At 46.4% G+C, this 20,074-nt stretch overlaps 1 protein-coding gene across 10 annotated transcripts in view; it reads left to right on the forward strand.

The window, feature by feature from the left end:
- Window positions 1-20,074, forward strand: part of PECAM1 (platelet and endothelial cell adhesion molecule 1) — a 72,551-nt gene that overhangs the window by 14,784 nt on the left and 37,693 nt on the right. For 9 of the 10 annotated variants that reach the window (XM_035026267.1, XM_035026266.1, XM_035026270.1 and 6 more), the window contains exons 2-6: window positions 1,660-1,816; window positions 1,903-1,929; window positions 11,891-12,184; window positions 15,416-15,727; window positions 18,687-18,962. In XM_035026267.1, the coding sequence (XP_034882158.1) occupies window positions 1,660-1,816; window positions 1,903-1,929; window positions 11,891-12,184; window positions 15,416-15,727; window positions 18,687-18,962 (1,066 nt within the window). Of the gene's footprint in view, window positions 1-673; window positions 740-1,659; window positions 1,817-1,902; window positions 1,930-11,890; window positions 12,185-15,415; window positions 15,728-18,686; window positions 18,963-20,074 lie in introns of those variants that run through there. The other variant, XM_035026274.1, reaches the window with a different exon arrangement.

The raw sequence follows: 20,074 nt of genomic DNA on the forward strand, positions 1-20,074 counted from the left end.
CTAGGGCAGAGAAGTCTGGTTTCTATTTGTCCCGGTTCCAATCTGACTTAGCTTTACCCATGGCCGTATCAGAGGGTAGCGTTTCAGAAACAACACGGCTCTCTGACCTCAAGGCAGTAATAATCTAATTCAGACAATACTGTTAACTTATCTTCATTCACCCAATCATCCGAGAGAGAGAGAGGGTGGGGACTCTCCAGGTGGGGGGAGGGGCAGAGGGAGAGAGAGAATCCCAAGCAGACCCTACAGCCGGCTCCCGCTTGAGCAGATGCAGGGGTTCGATCTCATGATCCTGAGACCGTGACCTGAGCTGAACTCTAGAGTTGGTTGTTTAACCCACTGAGCCACCCAGGCGCCCCTCTACCAATGTTTTTTGACCACCTACTAGGTACCAGGCACTGTCCCTGTTACCATGCAGCCAGCAGTCCACTTGGGGGAGGACACACCATAGAAAGTGTCTCACAGAAGGAAGGCTAGGGAGGTGAGGAATGCAGAGGGGGATGCAGAGGAAGGGCAGCTCAGTGTGGGGAGACAGGAGAGAATTCTGGAAGAGTGGATGCCTAAACTGAGTTACGATGCATGGGTAGGAATAGGCCAGAAAAGGAGAGGGGAAGAGTCCTCCAGGCAGGGGAACAACATAGACAAAGGCGTAGACACGTGATGTGTCCTGGGAACTATAAATCCTAGCAATCAGCATGTAGGGGCCAGGAAAGAATTGGTGAGAGATCTGGCTGGAAAGGTAAGCAAGGGCTGGATTGTGGAGGATTGTAAACTGACTTTCTGTGGAGGACAGTGGGGAGCCATCACAAGGTTTCAAGCCAGGGAGTGAAAGGAACTGATTTATACCTCAGAAAGCTCCCTGTGGCCTGATATACTCTGTGTATATTTAAAGGTAGAGGCTGGGGCTGCCTGGTTGGCTCAGTCCGTAGAGCATGCGACTCTTGATCCCAGGGTCGTGAGTTCAAGCCCCACACTGAGCATGGAGCATACTTAAAAAATAAAATAAAATAAAATAAAATAAAATAAAATAAAATAAAATAAAGGTACAGGCTGGAGGGGGCCACCAGAAAACATGCATATCTCACAGAGCTGCCTTTATCCACCCTGAAACCAACTGCAGAAGCCAGGGACAGCCTCCTAGGAACAGCAGGTTCCAAGCTGAGTTTACCCCAAGGCAGCCGGTCTGTCTGACGAACCTGCAATTTTCTGGAGAAGTCAGCCCTGTCCCGTAGCATTGCCAGGAAAGACAGGAGGTCCAGACTTACGCTGTGTGGAGAGAGGCCCCTGGGCAGCGGGGAGTGGGGGTGATGCGCTCAGGAAAAATTGAGACATCTTGTTGGGTGTCCAAAGAGAGAAGCCCTTTGGGTAGAGGTTGGAAAGAGGGAAGAACCCTCTCACCCTGCCATGATAAGGGGCACCAAACCCAGGTGAGACAGGAGGGTCAGGGGCCCTAGAGGCAAATGTCACTTGTGCCTTTAAAACAAAGAGTCTGCGTTCAGTGGCCCCTCAGGAAGGCCAGTCATTTCCTGAGGAGATATCAGGCTGGCCCATGCTTCATTGTTTCCAGTTTCCAGCAATGGCTGCCATTACCTGACCAGCAGTATAGCCCGTCTCTCTGTGGCGCCAGAAGTTACCAGAGTGGTTTCTCTACTTTCACAGGGCAGATTTATCTGGGCCACAGGGGCAGCGTCTTCTGCCCCAGGGGCATGGCCCAAAGGCAGAACTAAGTGCCCCGAAGTCTTGGCGCTCAAGATGCAGCTGGAGTGGGCCCAAGAAGGCAAGATGTGGCTAGGACTTCTGCTGATGCTTCTGCTTTGTGAGTTTTTATTCTCTTCCCACATTACTTAAACGTCATGAGAATCGAAGCTAATGGAATCAACGTATTTCTTCTGTCTTTTCCAGGTCCAAGCCTTGAGGGACAGGAAAACTGTAAGTTACCAATTTTACCTAGCTTCGCCGTGTCTTTTCATGATTCTTAAAACTCACATCAGATTGCTTGGGTTTAATGTTTATGACAACTGAGAAAAATATTCCAATTGAGAGCTAACGTTTATTCCCTTCTGGCATTTTTAGAAGGCTTTTAGAATAAAACACTTGTTCTAAGCCAAGTTCTAAACAGCATGTTCTAGAAGTCGCATACATTTTTTTCTAAAAACTAGTGAATTGCTATTTGCTTGGATTGGAAGCTGATAAAAAAAGGAGTGGCTCCATATTTTATTTTTTGTTGTTTTACCATAAATTTCTTATTTCATAGTCTCCCCATCCCCCATTGTTTTTTAATCACAAATGAGATGTAATTAATTTGTTAGATTCATGAGGACAGACCATAATTTAAATGGTTGTTATGATTTCGTCTTCTAAGTGATCTAAAACGGACATTGGATTTCCTTTCCCATTGACCTGCGGAGCTATGATTCTATCTGTAATATTTTGCGCTGTGCACAGGAAGGGGGCTTTGCCTATCTTTAAAGTTTGGTTTATCATCCCCTTTGGAGCTAGTTTTGAATCTTTAAGATAAGATGCTCGGCTGCGTCTGGAGGCTAAATGGGGGAGAGCCCACAGAACAGGATCCCCTCATCAAAGGTCACTTCACTCCGCAAAAGAAGGGGGGTGGCCAGCTTGCGGACAGTTGTACAGCTCTTTGGAGATGATGTACGTGGATGATGCTGGTTTGCTGAGCCCAGGCTTTGAGCAGTGGCTCCAGGATTGGGAAGGCTAGCGTGGCTACTAGGAAAGCCAGTCTGCGGGTCTCCTGCCCCAGCGTCCATGTGCTTTGGCGGGCATTTGACCCCCACAGTAAGCAGTGGAGGCAGGATATCTGTTATCTTCCCGCCATCCTAACAAGATGTCTCTGCCTCAGAAAAATAACCGACTGGACCAAGTGAGAGCCAGTTAGCAGGGCATCAGCACTAGAACCTCTGCTGTCTGAACGATGGCTCTCTGTCTGAGGCCAGAAGTCCAAACTCAGATCTTTAAAGCTGCTTTCACCTGGCCTCTTTGAGCCTTTTTCCCAGTCTGTAAAATGGGGATGATAAGAGAACTGATCCCATAGAGTCAGTCTGAGGATAAGATGAGATAAGAGGAGGTGGCTCACCCACCACGGCATGCAATGACTAAGGATAGTTTACCATCTGGTCCTAGCCCTCCACAATCATGGCCCCTGCGTGCCAACCCCCGCCCCCTGCCCCGTCTGTCCACTGCTGCCCACATACCCCACTCTCATCCACACCATGCCCTGCAAACACACAGCCTGCTTCCCAGGACCTCCAGTCTCTCCCACCTTCCCCACCTCACATGGAAGTAAATGGCTCCCTTCCCAGGGTTTCTGGAGAAAGGCCTTTGTATGTTCAGGCTCAGAACTGCAGGACTTGGAGCATTGGAGCAGGGAGACTCTCCCACTGCTTCCTCAGGCCTCAGGCCTCCACCTTGTTTTACACTTGAGGAACCTGAGGCGCAGAAGCCATGAGGTATTTGTGTGTGGTCAACTGGGTGTTAGCAGTGTGGGGGCCAGGACAAGGTCTCCCATTCCTGTGGTCACCCACGACCATGCTGATGACACGTTTGATGTGCACGACCCCACCATCTTGCTCCACATTGCCGGCTCTGTGGTTGAGGTCCTTGGTCAGCCTTGGCCCTTTTCTCTTCCTTTTATCCCAGGCTCTCCCACCCCACCCTAGCCCTACTGCCTCAGGAGATGACCTCAACTTCATCTTCACCTAGAAAACACTGCTGTCTGGAGGGAACTCCCTCTACTTCCCGCCCTGCCCCAGCTACAGGCTTATCTGCCTTCCCACCCATCCTCCCGGCTTCCCTCCCAGCTTCAGCGATGTCAGCCCTCGTGGCTGATGGGGAGGTGGGGGGGCAGCCCATCACTCAACAGCACTCCCACCCCATCTCGCTCTATTATTTATTCAGCCCCTACCCCACTCTTAGTATCTCTATCCCCCGCCCCCTTCTGGCTCTTTCTCCTCAGTCTACAAACACAATTGGTAGCTCTTGTTCTTTTAGGAAAAAGAAAAATCACAACAACCCACCTCCCTCCATTATCTTGTGTCCCCCTATGTATCCACTCCCTTCCTCAAACTTCTCTCAAGGCTGGTTTACGGTTGCTGTCTCTGCTTCCCCAGCTCTCAGTCTGCCCTCACTTACTCTGGCCTTAGTCCTTAGCCCCCACACCTCCCTGCCATTGGAATCCTCTTGCTGAGGGGTCATCAAGGACCTTGTAATAACAAATGCCACGAACACTCCCAGCCCTTAGCTTTCGGACCCCTGTGCTGCCTCTGCACAAAGCCTCCTTCCTTGATCTTCTAGACTCTCTTCCTTGGTGTTCTCCTACCCCTCTGACGAACCTTCTTCCCGTTCTCCCAGGGGAGACTTGAACTTTCCCAGGGTCTGAACCCCATTCCCTGGTCTCTTCAGGCTCCATGGTCTTAACCCCTCTGGAGTTCAACACACTCCTCTATGCCTCCACATACCTGCCCTGGTTCTCTCCCTTGAGTGTCAGGCTTCACAGGGGAGCCAATGGCTGACATCTCCTAGCCGTCCCTTGGGCCCCTCAAACCCAGCAGCACCATCGGGACTTTGTCCCCGTCCTTTATCTTTTTCTGATGTTCTCTACTTCGGTCGGCAGCACCCAGACCCTCCTGGGTACGTAACCGAGGAAACTTCCACTCTTTGCCTCAACCCCCATATCCAAGCACACAAGTCTTTTCTTTATTGTCGTGAAATACATACATCAAATTTTGCTACTAATTACAGTATATTCATAATGGTGTGCAAACATCTCCACTGTCTAGTTCCAGAACATTTTCATCACCCAGAAAACAAGTCCTTTCTCATCCACTCAAGTCTACCCCTTACCCCAGTCCCTCCGTGACTGCCCTACCACAGGCCTCCTGGGCTTTCACCTGAACCATGGTCCAGGATGTTTACAGGCCTCCTGTTTCTCTCTCTCCAGCCCATAGTGATCTTTCTAAAGCTCAGGTGTCATCCTGTCACCCCCCCCCCAAATACCCTCAGGCCGGTCCAGCTTGTCAGCACCCCAGGCAAGGCCCACTGTTTGTGGCACCTCCTACCCAGCCTGCCTGCCCCCTCTGGCCCCAAGTCTCGTTCCTGTAGCTGCACATGCCCAGAATGCATTGATTTCTTGGTTCTAGGTAGTTTTGCCCTGAACATCTTTGCTGTAAGCATTTTCACTGCATAACTAATAGGCCATAAGGCAATTTTGCCATGAAAGTTTAAATAACCGGTTGACAGTTTGTTGCTTTTATCAACTGGTTGAGTGTGGTTTCATTTCTCCATTGACATGTGCTTCACTTTTATATTATAGAAATCTTAGCCCTCATGATGCTCTATACAGTGGTGCAGAGTTTTGAACCCACATTTCCCATAGAACTAGGAACAGCTATCAATGGACCTGTTAAAATACGCCAAGAACAAACAACAGCGTAGGAGGCAGTATGTCTTCACGATGTAGTACAAAGTTCTGTTACAAATATGCATCCTAGTATTTGGAAACTATACCTCTCTTTTATTTTTATTTTATTTATTTATATATTTTTAAGATTTTATTTTTAAGTCATCTCTACACCTAACATGACCCTGAGATCAAGAGTCACAAGCTCCACTGCCTGAGCCAGCCAGGCCCCCTTGAACTCCACCTCTCTTCATGAGGAAGAAACTTCAGTAAAAAAAGAATGAGGAGGGCGCCTGGGTGGCTCAGTTGGTTGAGCAACTGCCTTCGGCTCGGGTCATGATCCTGGAGTCCCTGGATCGAGTCCTGCATCGGGCTCCCTGCTCAGCAGGGAGTCTGCTTCTCCCTCTGACCCTCCTCCCTCTCATGCTCTCTCTCTCTCATTCTCTCTCTCAAATAAATAAATAAAATCTTTAAAAAAAAAAAAAAAGAATGAGGAGACCCATCAGCAAGCAAAAAGAAAAAAAAATGTATAATTCTATGAATGAGAGACTTTGGAGACAAGTGCTTAGGTACAATCCATGAAATATAATCAGTGATTTGCATAGAATTGCCATGAATCTCCACACATTTGAAATGTACTCAATTATTTTGTGTTTTACAATAGCTTTCTAATTGTGTTATTCATTTCTCATGTTTTATTATGTCCTCTTTAATGAATGTCCCTCTTTTATATTTTGTGATTTTATCTTTTTTTTTTTTTAAAGATTTTATTTATTTATTTGAGACAGAGAGAATGAGAGAGAGAGAGCACATGAGAGGGGGGAGGGTCAGAGGGAGAAGCAGGCTCCCTGCCGAGCAGGGAGCCCGATGCGGGACTCGATCCAGGGACTCCAGGATCATGACCTGAGCCGAAGGCAGTCGCTTAACCAACTGAGCCACCCAGGCGCCCCCAGCAGGGATGATTTCTTATTCGCCTTGTAATCCCAGCATCTGACACAGGCGCTCAATAAATGTTTCACTGAAGGGGACCCAAACTGAACTTGGAGATGCTTGGGATTCAGATGAGATGGGTCAGCACATTCTCTGCTGAGCACCAGAGTTCATCAGGGGCTGCGTGCTAGCTGGCTCCCTGTAATTTTCCTGACAATGGTGGGAGGGGGGCTCCCCTCCCTCCCTTTATGAGTCATTTCCAGGTTGCCCAAGAGGCTGGCTGAGTCATGATGCCTCATCTTCCCAAGGAGCATCAGCATCCACTGAATGGTGGCTCAAGGTACAGGGAGGCAGGCCCCTTGTTTTAGGGTCTGGGGATTTGGCACAGTGGTCCATGGGTGCCTTAATCTGTGCTCTGGTGACTTTGTTGCATGGATCCCCCTCTGTCAGCCTTCATCTGTCCAGGTTGAAAAGATCTGACCTCCTTAGGCTGCTGCCTAATACCAAACTTTCATCACAGTGGTTCTGACCATCTGGGGCTCAGTAAAGAAAGCTGTGGATCCTCTTCCTCCACCCCCCCAAAAAACACACACTTGCCTATACATGAAGGTGGTTCGTGGGCCCCCTACCACCCATCCATGAACCTCCAGGGGGCCCAGGTGTGAACACTCTATTGTGTAAATAGTGAGAGCCGTACACAGTAATCCAGCTTGGCTTTTCCTGAACAGTTTATTGACAAAGACAACAATGTTTTCTATACTATCTTAATAATCAGAGATTTTTGAAGATTAGTTGGGTGACGTATTGCTGCTTAATAAATTACCCCAAAACTTAGTGACTTAAGATAACAGTTTATTACTTCACAGCTTCTGAGGGTCAAGAATCTGGGAGTTCTGGCTCAGGGCCTGTCAGGAGGAGATTGCCCATAGAATGCTGGTCAGGATTACAGTGAACAGAGGGCTTATTTGGGGCTGGGGGACTTGCTTTTAAGTTCGCTCATGTGACGGCTCCTCACCATGTGGGCCTCTCCAGAGGGATGCTCATGACTTAGCCCAGAGTGAGTGATCCTAATAAAGGAAAAAGTGCTCCAGACAAAAGTTGCAATGTCTTTTTTTTTTTTTTAAAGATTTTATTTATTTATTTGAGAGAGAGAGACACAGCGAGAGAGGGAACACAAGCAGGGGGAGTGGGAGAGGGAGAAGCAGGCTCCCCGCAGAGCAGGGAGCCCGATGCGGGACTCGATCCCAGGACCCTGGGATCATGACCTGAGCCGAAGGCAGTCGCTTAACCAACTGAGCCACCCAGGCGCCCCTGCAATGTCTTTTATAGACTTAATTTCAGAAGCAACAAACCAACACTTCAGTATTTTTGGTCAAAGACCAACCCTGGTATGAGTTGGGAAAGTGCAGGTATGGATAGCGGAAGACAGCCTCCCTGGGGGCCATTGGAAGGCCGGCTACCACAAGCATGGAGGTGGTGGTGGTTTTGAAAGCTGGGTTGCTGCTTTTGTTGCCTCACATCAGTGAGGTTTTGTGTTAGTCAAAGAGCTGGGTTTCATAAATTCACAGTAAAGTTATCGATACATTTTATAAAATCGTTTTCCTTCTTCCACTTTGCCTTCCTTTCTCCTCCCTTGTCTGTTGCCGTTGGCCATGGGAGTGTGACGTTTCTTCCAGTGAATCGACTGAGTTGATTTATTAAGCAGATGTGTGTTCATTGCTTAGAAAAACCAGTTGGCAGAAGTGCCTTGTGCTAGTGAATATCATCCTTTCTAAAGAACCACCACCTGATGCTTTAGCCAAGTTCGCTGTAGGGCTCCTGTAAAAAGGATACGAATTAGGTCTGTTCAGTCGGAGGCCCGGGCAGGGATGATGCTGAGCCTGGAGGGTCTGGAATAGAGAAGACGTGGAACTGCACACGGTGAGCCCCAGGGGGGCAGAGACCGTGCTGATCTCACTCTTTTGTGAACCCCCCAGGATTAGAGGCAGTGCCTGGCACAGAGAAGACCCCTGGAATGGTGCTAAGGAAGAGGGAAGGGAATGTCAGCCAGGGGCCAGGCTCTGCCCCTCGGTGCTCACGGCTCCTTGGTTCAGTCATTGTTCAAGACTGAAATACAAGGGAAGGCAGGTACTAGTGTTCCTGTTCTGTAGGAGGAGAAGTGGTAGCTTAGAGGGGTTAAGTAACTCCCAGCATCACCCAGCTCATGGCTGTGGACCCAGGCATGCCTGACTGGCTTTCTTTCTGTACCCAGGTCTGGGTCCCAGTCTGGGGCCTGACCTGCCACGGGTGTTCACTTCATCCAGGATGATGACGGAAAGCAGCCTAACACAGCAGGGTGACAGATGCGGGGAGTCTGGAGAACTCACTGTCAGTAACCTGGGAAATTAAGAAATGGTTTTCTTCTGGAACAAAAAAAAATTGCTAGAAATAGGGAGTGGATATAGAGTTTCAGCGCCCTCAAGACTCACGTTTGGCTCCGTATCTGTGACTGACAGAACCTGGTTAACATTTCTCAAGCACTTCCTCTGTGCCAGGAACTGTGTTTCTAGTCCTTAAATCGGGTTCCCATTTATACTTACTATCAGTATGTCCATTGTATGGATGAGCAAACTGAGGCTCAAAGTTCAGGAACTTGCCAAAGCCACACAGTTCGTTAACGGAGATGGGATTTGACCTAGACAATCTGGCTCTGCACTTACCTTCTTATTCTGTTAGAATCACTGTGCTAAACAGCATGTTTTATTTTTTTTTAAAGATTTTATTTATTTATTTGACAGAGAGAGACACAGCGAGAGAGGGAACACAAGCAGGGGGAGAGGGAGAGGGAGAAGCAGGCTTCCCGCCGAGCAGGGACCCTGACGTGGGGCTCGATCCCAGGATCCTGGGATCATGACCTGAGCCGAAGGCAGACGTTTAACTGGCTGAGCCACCCAGGTGCCCCTAAACAGCATGTTTTAAAATGAGGAGAAGGTCCTGAAGGGGGAGTGACATTGCCTGTCCCTACCCGGGAAGGGACCATATTAATTGATGGGAAACTAAATATGGTCCAAAGAAATTTCGTTCTGAGAGCTCACTGAGTAGGCTCCTCAGATCAGGAACTAGTAAGGAAGACAGACAACAAAGGGAGCTCTAAAGATTTTAATGCTGCAGGAAATAACTTGCATTTAAACAATCACCTTGCTTCATCTTGTAGACCGATCACATGCCATTTTTTTGTTCATTTAATTGCTCAGAAGAAAGGGACAGGTGTGAACTGTTGTATTCATTTTAAAGCCTGAGACATATTGTAGCCAAATTCTAAATTGTTCAGAAAGATTTGACTTTATTGAAAGAGAGAGAGGAAGACGATCTTTGCCAGTATCTCTGGCCAGTTAGCTAGCTATACCTTTTCTTATTTGGAAAATGATTTGGGACCACTTAAAAAAATTATGCGCTGTTGTTCAATAGGAGATAATAAACGAGGAAATCAGAATGGGAAGAAAGTAAAGGCAGGTAAATAAAACTGGGGGGTCGTTTAGCACACAGAAATTCATCCCAAAGTTTGCTAGAAGCAGAGATGAAATTTTGGGTTTATACTTCTTAGCAGTCAAAGCAAAAAAGGAAACAAGATCCATTAGAAAAATTTGGGTATCTACAAGGTAGAAATGAATAAACACAGCTTTTTTTTTAAAAAAGATTTTATTTATTCATTTGTGAGAGAGAGAGAGGATGAGCAGGTGGGGGGTGAGGAGCAGAGGAAGAAGCAGACTCCCGGCTGAGCAGGGCGCCCGATGCAGGACTCGAACCCAGGACCCTGGGATCATGACCTGAGCTGAAGGCAGACGCTTAACCGACTGAGCCACCCCGGCGCCCTAAACACAGCTTTTGCTGATGCGGTTGGAACACAGTGAAATCATGAACAACTTCCTAGTGGCATCCTCAACTAGACAATATCAGGTTCCATAAGACAATTTCTTACCAGAATCTATTAGTTTCCTAGGACTGCCACAACAGAATACCACAGACTGGGTGGCTGAAACCACAGAAATTCATTTTCTTCTAGTTCTGGAGGCTGGAAGTCCAAGACTAAGATGTTAGCAGGTTTGGTTCCTTCCAAGGCCTCCCTCCTTGGCTTGCAGATGGCTGTTTTCTTACTGTGTCCTCATATGGTCATCCCCCTGTACACCCGTCCCTGGTCTCTGTCCAGATATCTTCTTATAAGGACACTAGTCAGATTGCATTAGGACCCATTTTAACTTAATCACCTCGTTACAGGCCTTACGTTCAAGCACAGTCACATTCCGAAGTACGAGGGGTTAGGTTTTCAATATATGAATGTTGTGTGTGGGGGGGGTGGGGGGAATGGGACACAATTCAGTCCCTACCTAACAGCAACCTGTAATAGAGTGCCAAACTTAATTTGGTTAATACAAGTGCACGAGGGTCCATAGAGAGTGGTCCAAGCTTGTAGGTTTCTGCAAGATCTTCCTCTGTCCCAGGATAAGGAGATTCAGGATATGTAGGAGACTCAATAAATACACATTCATCAGGCATGGGCCATGAGTGTTTTTCTGTTATCAAAGTGTCTGAGAAGAACTGATCCCTAGGAGCCTTACTTAAGCCACGTGGTCCTGTTTTGCTTGAATAACACCTGGTGCCCACAGTCCCACACTATCTCTGGCCCCTGAAGGCCATATAAACTTTAGGTAAGGTGCTAGACTCTGCATATGGAGATCTTGTGCAAAAGATGGGGGGTGGGGGGGAGTAAGTAAGACTTTATCTTTGTATTTGCTGGAAGAAACTAAAATCAGTGGTTACTTCTGCAAGGGGGGTAGGAACTGGGTGGATAGGAAAAGAATGGGAGAGAGACTTTACACAGTATCTTTTTCTCATATAGAAAATACATTCTCTTTTTGGGGCCTCAGGTACACAGAATTGGATTGATTATAATCCCTGGTTCATAACATGCCCTCATCCTTGATCTGTGCACAATTGCCTTTTGTTTTATTTATATATGCATGAATTCACGTGAGCCCGCCACCCAATGCTAAAATGAGAACATCACCAACACTCTTTTTGTGCATTCCTAATCCTATCCCCCTCTTCCCTTCAGAAGTGACCGCTATCCTGATTTTTTTTTATATTAATGATCTCCATTCACCTTTCTGAGCTTGCATTATTTCAAATGACCTGTAGGCTCTTTGGGATTTTCACATAGATATCCTATCCTCTGCCTTTGGGGGTTCGGAAACATTTAACTGCACTAGCCACTCACAAATTTCAATAAAATGCTTCTAATCTCATGATTCATGGAAGCCGATGAGACAGGAGGCTCACGGAGCACACCAGACACAGTAGCTCCCAACCCCAGGTCCCGATGTTGGAGAGATAGCCTCCTCGAGAATGGGCACCACACACAGTCATTGCCTGCCTGGTCCCCGAGGGCCTGGGGACCCCTGGACACTACACTGCAGAGGATGTGATCATACCAATCTGATGTGGTGACACCGGGGTGATGTTCCTGAGATAACAGGTGTGTCTGCCTCTCCTTCCCTTGTCATTTAGCTTTCACCATCAACCACATCTACATGGAGATCCTGCCAGGACAGGAGGTGCAAAATGGGGAGAACCTGACCTTGCAGTGCATCGTAGACATCAGCACCACCTCGCACATCAAGCCTCAGCACTGGGTGCTCTTCTATAAGGATGACGTGCTATTTCACAATGTCTCCTCCATGGAGACCACCGAGAGTTATTTTATTCCCCAAGCCCGGGTCTATGACGCAGGGACATATAAATGCACCGTGATTCTGAACAACAAGGAGAAAACCACCTCGGAGTACCAGGTGTGGGTGAAAGGTGAGTCCCTGCATCTGAACGGAGCTCAAGTAGATGCACTATCACACGCGCGGTAGCAAGAATAGTAATTGAATGGCTGGTAACACAGGCCCCAGCCTTCTCACTCCCCTGCCTGGCATTTTCCTAACCCGAAAATGTAGGCGTTAGACGTGCTCCCAATATGCCAGGCTGTATCTCCTCTCCTCGCCTTTGCATGTGCTGTTCTCTCTCCTGGGAATACCCTTCTTCCTCTCCTCTCCTTCCAAACTGCTTTTCCTCCTTCAAGACTCAACTTGATAATCTCTTCTCTAACACTTCCCCAAGCAAAATCGATCACCCCCAGGGTCCTGGTCCTCACAGCTCCTGTGCAATCTTGACATTCAGTGGTATTTGTAGGACGGCCATAGACTGAGTGTTGACATTGGCTGCCACAGTCACTCTGTCTGGAGTCCAGTTTGGGCAAGTCCCTCAGCCTCTCTAAACTTTAAAGTTCTCATCCGTGAAATGAAGATAATAGTAATATCCAGCTTGGGGAGTTATTGGAAGGATTAAAAGGTAAAGTGCTTAGTATAATTTCCAGCACATAATAAGTTCCCAATAAATGGCAATTACTATTCACCGTATTGGAAGTGTTTCTCGCCCACCCGTCTGCTCTTCTGGAATGTACGATCCCAAGGAAAGAGACGGGGTTTGGTCCACTTTTGTATCTTGAACAAAGAATCTGGCTCATAGTAGGCACTCAATAAATGATCGTGGAATAAATTAAACAGATGGAAAAGGGAAGTACAAATGGAGAAACGAGGGAAATCATGGGGAATTTGGGTTTAGAGATACAGGATTCCATCCATCCACTCATGGATTTACTCCCTCAAGAAGCATTTCCCAAGGCTGCAAGTCAGGAAGAAAACCAGGTGCAGGACATGACAAGGCATCAGATCGGGGCCGGCTCTGGAGGCAGTTGCTATCTGGTGGGGAAGAGAAACATTTACAAAAATAATTACAATCTAATAATCATATGATCTGAGTGCCATAGGGAGCACAAAAGTGAGAGGAAACAGTTCCTCCTGGGGAAATTAGGGCTGGCTTCCCGGAGGAAGGGACACTGGGTCCTGATACAGAGGATCGCATAGGAGTTTGCTCGATGGTGAAGTTGAGCAAGGGCAGAGGAGTGGAGTGTAGCATGGGTGGAAAGCAGAGGCTGAGAAAGAGCGCAGTGTCCCAGCAGAGTGCCCCTCGGTCAGATCCCCCAACCTTTGGAGTCTTGACGTGACGAGGAAAGATTGGCAGGGCTGAATTTGGGGTATGTTGTTGAAAAGAAACGTGCTGGCAGGCTTTTGAAACTTCGGGTAATTTTTCTTACAACTTGGATGACTGAATGGATAGAGTTAGCGAGGTGAGCCCTGTACTTCCTTGACAGTGGCCGTCATCACTGTCATTTCTGCCTTTTTGTGTTCCTGTTGGTCATCAGAGCAGTCATTCACATTCTTGTCACTTCCCGTGGTAAGAACTGCCCCCTTATGAAGTCAACAGTTGGAAGTGCTTTATGCACATTTCATTTAACCCCTGCCAAACGTGGTTCCCCCCCATTTCCAGGGGCAGATACAGGCTCAGAGAGGTTGAGCGGCATGTTCATGCCTCGGAGTTGCTCCAAGGCAAAGCTGATTAGAACCAAGAACCCTTGGACTCCAAAATTGGCCTCCCTAACTCTTAATCATTATTAAGGTCTTCGAGATAGACGAAAGCCCATTCATTTGTTCATTAAACATTTATTGCGTCCTGCTCTGAGCCAGGCTGAGGGCACAACGATGAAGAAGACATGATCCTTCCTTGGGGGAGATCAGCGTGAGGCAGGGGAATACTTTCTCGTAAACAGCTACCCCCAGAGGTGACAATAGTGGTATGAATACAGTATACGTCACCTTCCCAAAAGGATGGCCATCGTCGCTATAGCTCTAGGCATCAAAACAAAGATTCTTGAGTCACAAGCAACTGAGTGAGGTGGCAGGTTTACAATATAAGCTAGTCTGTTTGACTCTTAAGGTGTAAGGTGGAGCTCATGACCACCAGACCACAGAGCCTGGACAAGACATCCAGTCCCAGCCAGACCCTCCTAGCTCCCCATCATCTGATCCTGGCTCACCACTTAATATATACCTCCCCCCACCCAACCCTTTTCTTTGCTCTAGATGGCCCTCTGGAAAAGTCCCTCACATTCCTTGTCCCCATGCACTTGCACCCTGAAATGCCTGTCCTTAGCCCCCATCCACTCTTGTCAGCCCAAATAACACCCTTCCTCCAAGATTGCTCTCAGGCCCTGTTCCTTCTAGAACCTTCTCTGATCCCCCAGGCAAAGAGGGCCTCCTTTTTCCTGACTGCTCCATCACTCATTATCTCTGCAACACATTCTTTTTTTTTTTTTTAAAGATTTATTTATTTCTTTATTTATTTGAGAGAGAGAGAATGAGAGACAGAGAGCATGAGAGGGAGGAGGGTCAGAGGGAGAAGCAGACTCCCTGCCGAGCAGGGAGCCCGATGCGGGACTCGATCCAGGGACTCCAGGATCATGACCTGAGCCGAAGGCAGTCGCTTAACCAACTGAGCCACCCAGGCGCCCTCTGCAACACATTCTAATGCATAGTTATTTTTCAGCTTTGCTTTTTTGAACTGGGAGGCAATGTATCCTTCCTCTCTCCCACCTCCCATGCCCACCCCAACTTCTGGCTTTGGAGTCAGACAGACCTGGAGTCGAATCTCAGTTCTGGGGCTTGATGGCTATGAGCTTTTGGATGAATCTTGCACTTCTCTGAGCTTCACCTTCATCTGTAAAATAGGCACAATTTTATCTTTCATGCCCACCCAGGAGATTATTATGAGAATGGACATGAGGTCATGGATATAAAGTCACTCCTAGCTTGTGGTTGGCAGTCAATAAATTATAACAACAACCACAGTAATGCTAATAGATACTGGCTGTTTTGTTTTGTCTTTAATTGTATCAGTTGGGAAGACTTCTCTTCCCAATGGGTTTATTAACTTTGAAGGCACCAACCGCCCCTTAAACATACTTCATATTTTTCATAGTAGCTGGTATAGCTCTAGGCGCATACAGGCTCGATAATTACCTGGTAGGTAGCACTGAGGTTCTGGGAACAAAGCAAAAGACCCTCAGATGGGCCCACCACAGTGACCCAGCTGAGGGAGGCTTGCATATCTACAGCAAACAATACTAACGGAGTTTTTCTTCCCTCCAAGGAGTGTCTGATCCCAGAGTGACACTGGACAAGAGAGAGGCAATAGAAGGCGGGGTCGTGATGGTCAATTGTTCCGTCCCAGAGGAAAAGCCCCCAATACATTTCACAATTGAAAAACTCAAACTACATGCAAACGGTTTCAAGCAAAAAAGAGAAAAAAAAAAAAGTTCTTATAACCAGAATTTTGTGATGCTGGAATTCTCAGTGGAGGAACAAGACCATGTTATATACTTCCAGTGCCAAGCCACGATCTTTTCTGAGAACCACATGGAATACTCGAGAGCCATCAAGAGTGAACTGGTCACCGTGACGGGTCAGAGTCCTAAACTCCTTTTTAAAAAAAATTACTCTTTCTGGTTTGCTGGTTGGGGAAGGGGAGAAAGAGCCCAGAATTCAGAAAGGGGGCTGGGGCCATCTGGCTGGACTGCTGTTCTCAAGACTGTTCTTAACCACTTAAAGGCTATGTTTATCGTTTAACGTGTGTGTGTGTGTGTGTGTGTGTGTGTGTGTGAAATTTCCCAAACAAAAGCTTCACAAATCATCTTAATATATGGGGCGTTTGGGTATTTTCTATTCTATTCTACTTCAGTGTTTTAAACCACTGGCCATGACTCAGGGAAGCGATGCATCATAGAAACCACAGCTTTAAGCCAATGTGGGTCAGATGCCAGGAGGTGGAGTCTGGAGGGGATCGGGAGGGAAGGGGGTCCAGGTCCTCAACCTTTGCCTCCCACATTCGATAAAGGACTCCCCTCTTCTACCCACCCCTCATCACCGAGGCGTTGGACAAATAAGAAACCAATGAGGTGGACTGAGGCGTGCTCTCCGTAGAGAAAGGCCATAGCAGAGAGAAGCCTGGATGCACGTGTCCAGGATGAAGGGAGCTCTGGGACAGGCAGCCCGTAGAACGGGACAGGACTCGCGAGCCGGGAAGAGTCGGGAAGGCACACTCTAGTGCAGATAGCCTCTAGTCTTATCTGTAGGAGCCCCAAGGTTTATCATAAATACCTTCTGCTTGTGGTCCCTACCTATGTCACCCCCACTCATTGTGTATGGATATATGTACACATATATACAGGGATGATAGTATGTATGTATAATATTTTTCTGATTATAGTACATGATGTGGGTTCAGTTTTCAGAAAACATGGTACAATATAAAGGGTAAAGTGACAATCATTCATAGCCCCACTGCACAGAGAAAATGACTTGTATGGTCCTAGACTTGCTCTGCTTATATGATCACGCACACACACTTTTTGTTTTGTTTTTCTTTGTTTTGACAAAAAATACAACCTGCCAGACATACTATTTTATGACTTTCCCTTAACAGCATGTTACGGACTTTTGTCCATATCAAGACATACAGATCTCGGTCATTTTTGTAGCATCTCAGAATCCTATCATAGGGATGTACCATGATTTACCTCATTTTTCCAATGATAGACAGTTAGGTATTTACCCAGTTTTTTTGCTATTAAAACAATCCTGGAATACACACGCTTAAACTTACCATTTGCGTACTTTTTGCGAGTATTTTGTTTCATTATTATTTATGAGGTTGATTCCTGGCGGTCAAATTGTTGATCAGATGTTTTGTGCATTTGAAATATTGATGGGTATGGCCAAAGCACTCCTCAAAATGGTTAAACATTTCCATCAAAGGTGATGCTGGTGTTTATTTTCCCACATCCTTACTCTCACAGAGTATTATCTACTTTCATTATTTTTGCCAGTCTGATTGAGGCACACACAGTGTTATATCATTGTTCTTATGATTTGTATTTCTTTGGTCTTTCCTAAGGTTGAGTATGTTCTTTGCGTTTATTGGCCTCTTACATTTCCCCCTATAAACTGCCTGTTCATATACACTTGGCCCATTTTTACTGTTTCTGATTGATTTGTTTGAGTCCTTTATAAATTAAAGGCATTAGCTCTTTGTGGAGAACTATGCAAATATTTCCCCGAGTTCGTCATTTGTCTTTATGATAAGTTTTTTAGGCAGAAGTGTTTCATCTTTATTTAATTGAATCTATCCATTTTTTTCTTTTTGGCATTTTGGTTTCATGATTCACACCTAAAGCTTATCAAGGATTATAAAAGTTGGGGTGCCTGGGCGGCTCAGTCGGTTAAGCGACCAACGGTCATGATCTCAGGGTCATGAGATCGAGCCCCCTCCCTCTCCCTCTGCCCCTCCCCCCTGCTCTCGCGCTCTCTCTCAAATAAATAAATAAATCTTTAAAAAAAATTGTTAAGGTAAAAATGCACCTATGTTTGCTCTTACTATTTTCAATGTGGGGTGGTTTTTTTTCTGCATTTAGATCTCTGGTGCATCTGGAATTAATTAGGGTGTAAGAAAAAAACCCTTTAGTGATTATTATGCTTCTCCAGAGGGCAGTTGTTGTCCTCTCTTTTTTGACTTGTATTCAGGACAACAGACTTTTTTTTTTTTAACGATAGCTATTTATTGTGAAGTTAAATGACTTCGCAGTAAAAAAACTAATGAATTAAAGTATATCACTCTAAATCCACTTTTGGCATTTTTAAATGTCCCATTTGATTTTGCAGAGTTGGCAGTCTGCGTGTGCACTCTAACACTCTGCAATTTGTTTTGCAGAAGCAAAGGTTTGTCCCTACTTCTCTTACCATCTCCTGAAGATCCTGTCCCCTGGCACCCAACCCATCCTTTATTAAAGCAGCGTTTTTCAAACTGCATGAGTCATGAAATCAATTTAGTCAGTCAGGCCAGCATTAAACAACAGTAGAATAGACTATAAATCCCTTTTGGGTGGGGGCATACCGTTATTTAAATGTACATTTCCATGAAGTGGCAGAGTCTACATCATTGTCAGTTTTGAAAGCTATGGAATATTTATACTGAAACGCCATAGTTCCGTGAAATGGTGTGAGAGGAGCCTAGACAATTCTTAGTGGGCAGGGGCAAGAGTCTGTTTCTAATGCTGTAATTATTTTTGAGGTCATTTGAAGAAGATTCTGCAGATGAGATCTAGAGAAGGTGGTTTCGCCTTTGGGAAGCTCAAGGGAGGATTGCAGTTTAGAAGGCTGAAGATTCGAGAATGAGTGAGAAGGGAGAAGTGAGAAGCTATCAGAGCAACTTAGGAGAAGGTTTTTGGGAGGAAAGATTGAATTTTTTTAGTTAATAAGGAAGCACAGTGGTTGGCAACAAAAAAGCAAAAAAGGGAGGACGTAAGTGCCTCTTCCCCTCACCCAGGTTTAAACCCGAGTCCAACCAGCGTGTCCTCTTCTTTTAGAATCCTTCTCTAATCCCAAATTCCACGTCAGTCCTGAAGGAGTGATCACAGAAGGAGATCAGCTTCACATTAGGTGCACCATTCAAGTGACGCATCTGGTCCAAGCATTTCCAGAAATCATAATCCAGAAGGACAAGACGATTGTAGCATACAAGAGCCATGGCAACGAGGCCTCCTACTCAGTGATGGCCATGGTGGAGCACAACGGCAACTACACGTGCAAAGTGGAAGCCAGCCGGATATCCAAGGTCAGCAGCATCGTGGTCAACATAACAGGTAAGGCTGCTGCTGGAGGGTGTGGGAATATGGCGGGCTCGAGCAGCCACCATGCTGGAATCCAGAATGGCCAATGAGGGCCGAAACTTCTGCTCCTGCTTGTTTGTCTGATGTGCTCAGGTGGGGGTGTGGTGCTCAAGGGGGGAAGTCGGTAAGCAGTTAGCTGTGGTGGTTGAGTGTGCAAGGTCTGGCATCAAATCCCAACACTGTCACACGCTACTTTGGCGACCTTAGGCGAGTTACTGAGCTGCTCTGTGGTACAACTCTATGAGATGGGGGAAAATGACAGCACTCAACCTGTAGGACTGTTAAAATGACTAAGTGACATGACTCTGCTATAAAGAGCCTCATACAGAAGAAGCACTCTGTGAATGTTAGCTAGTATGTCTGTTATTACACTACATTTATCTTTCCTCTGTGCCAAGCACTAAGCTAAATCCCAGACACAGGTCCTAAGACAGGGTCAGGAGTGAGAAAGCATTAATAAATTCAAAAACAATAGTAACAATTCTTTTTTGTTGAACACTGTTTGGTTTACCTACATTTTCAGTTCATGCTTGTAACAATGCTATGAGATAGGTATCATGATTCTGCATTTATGGATATGGAAATTGAGGCTGAGATGTTAGGTCACTCACCCAGCGATCACAGGGTTACCAGATGGCAGAACAAGAATCATTCCCAGGCCCATTTGACTTCCAAACCCATGCATTTAAAAGTTCTATTGGACTCTTTCCCCCCTTTCCTGGATTTACATCTCTCCATAGTACCTATTGCCAAAAGAAATATACTCTACCTCTTCCTGTTTCTTTTATGTACCCAGGCACTAGAATGTAAGCCAATGAGAACAGGGACATTACCAATTTTATTCAGTGCTATGTCCTTAAACACCTAGAATAGTGCCCGGCACATCCAACAACATATTTGTTGGATGAATGAATGAACATTGGATGACAGGGTTTCTGAGGGTAGAGAGAGTCAGCACTTCTTGGTTGCCAAATGGAGATGTTCATTCATTCCTTCATTTACTGAAAGCCTTCTAAGTGTCAAGCATTGAGTGTAGAGTCACAGAGACAATCCACAGTATCACAGGTAGGCTGCCAACTTCCCAA

This window comes from Mirounga leonina, unplaced genomic scaffold, assembly GCF_011800145.1.
Source record: "Mirounga leonina isolate KUSES-001 unplaced genomic scaffold, KU_Mleo_1.0 Mir_197, whole genome shotgun sequence".
Lineage (NCBI taxonomy): Eukaryota > Metazoa > Chordata > Mammalia > Carnivora > Phocidae > Mirounga > Mirounga leonina.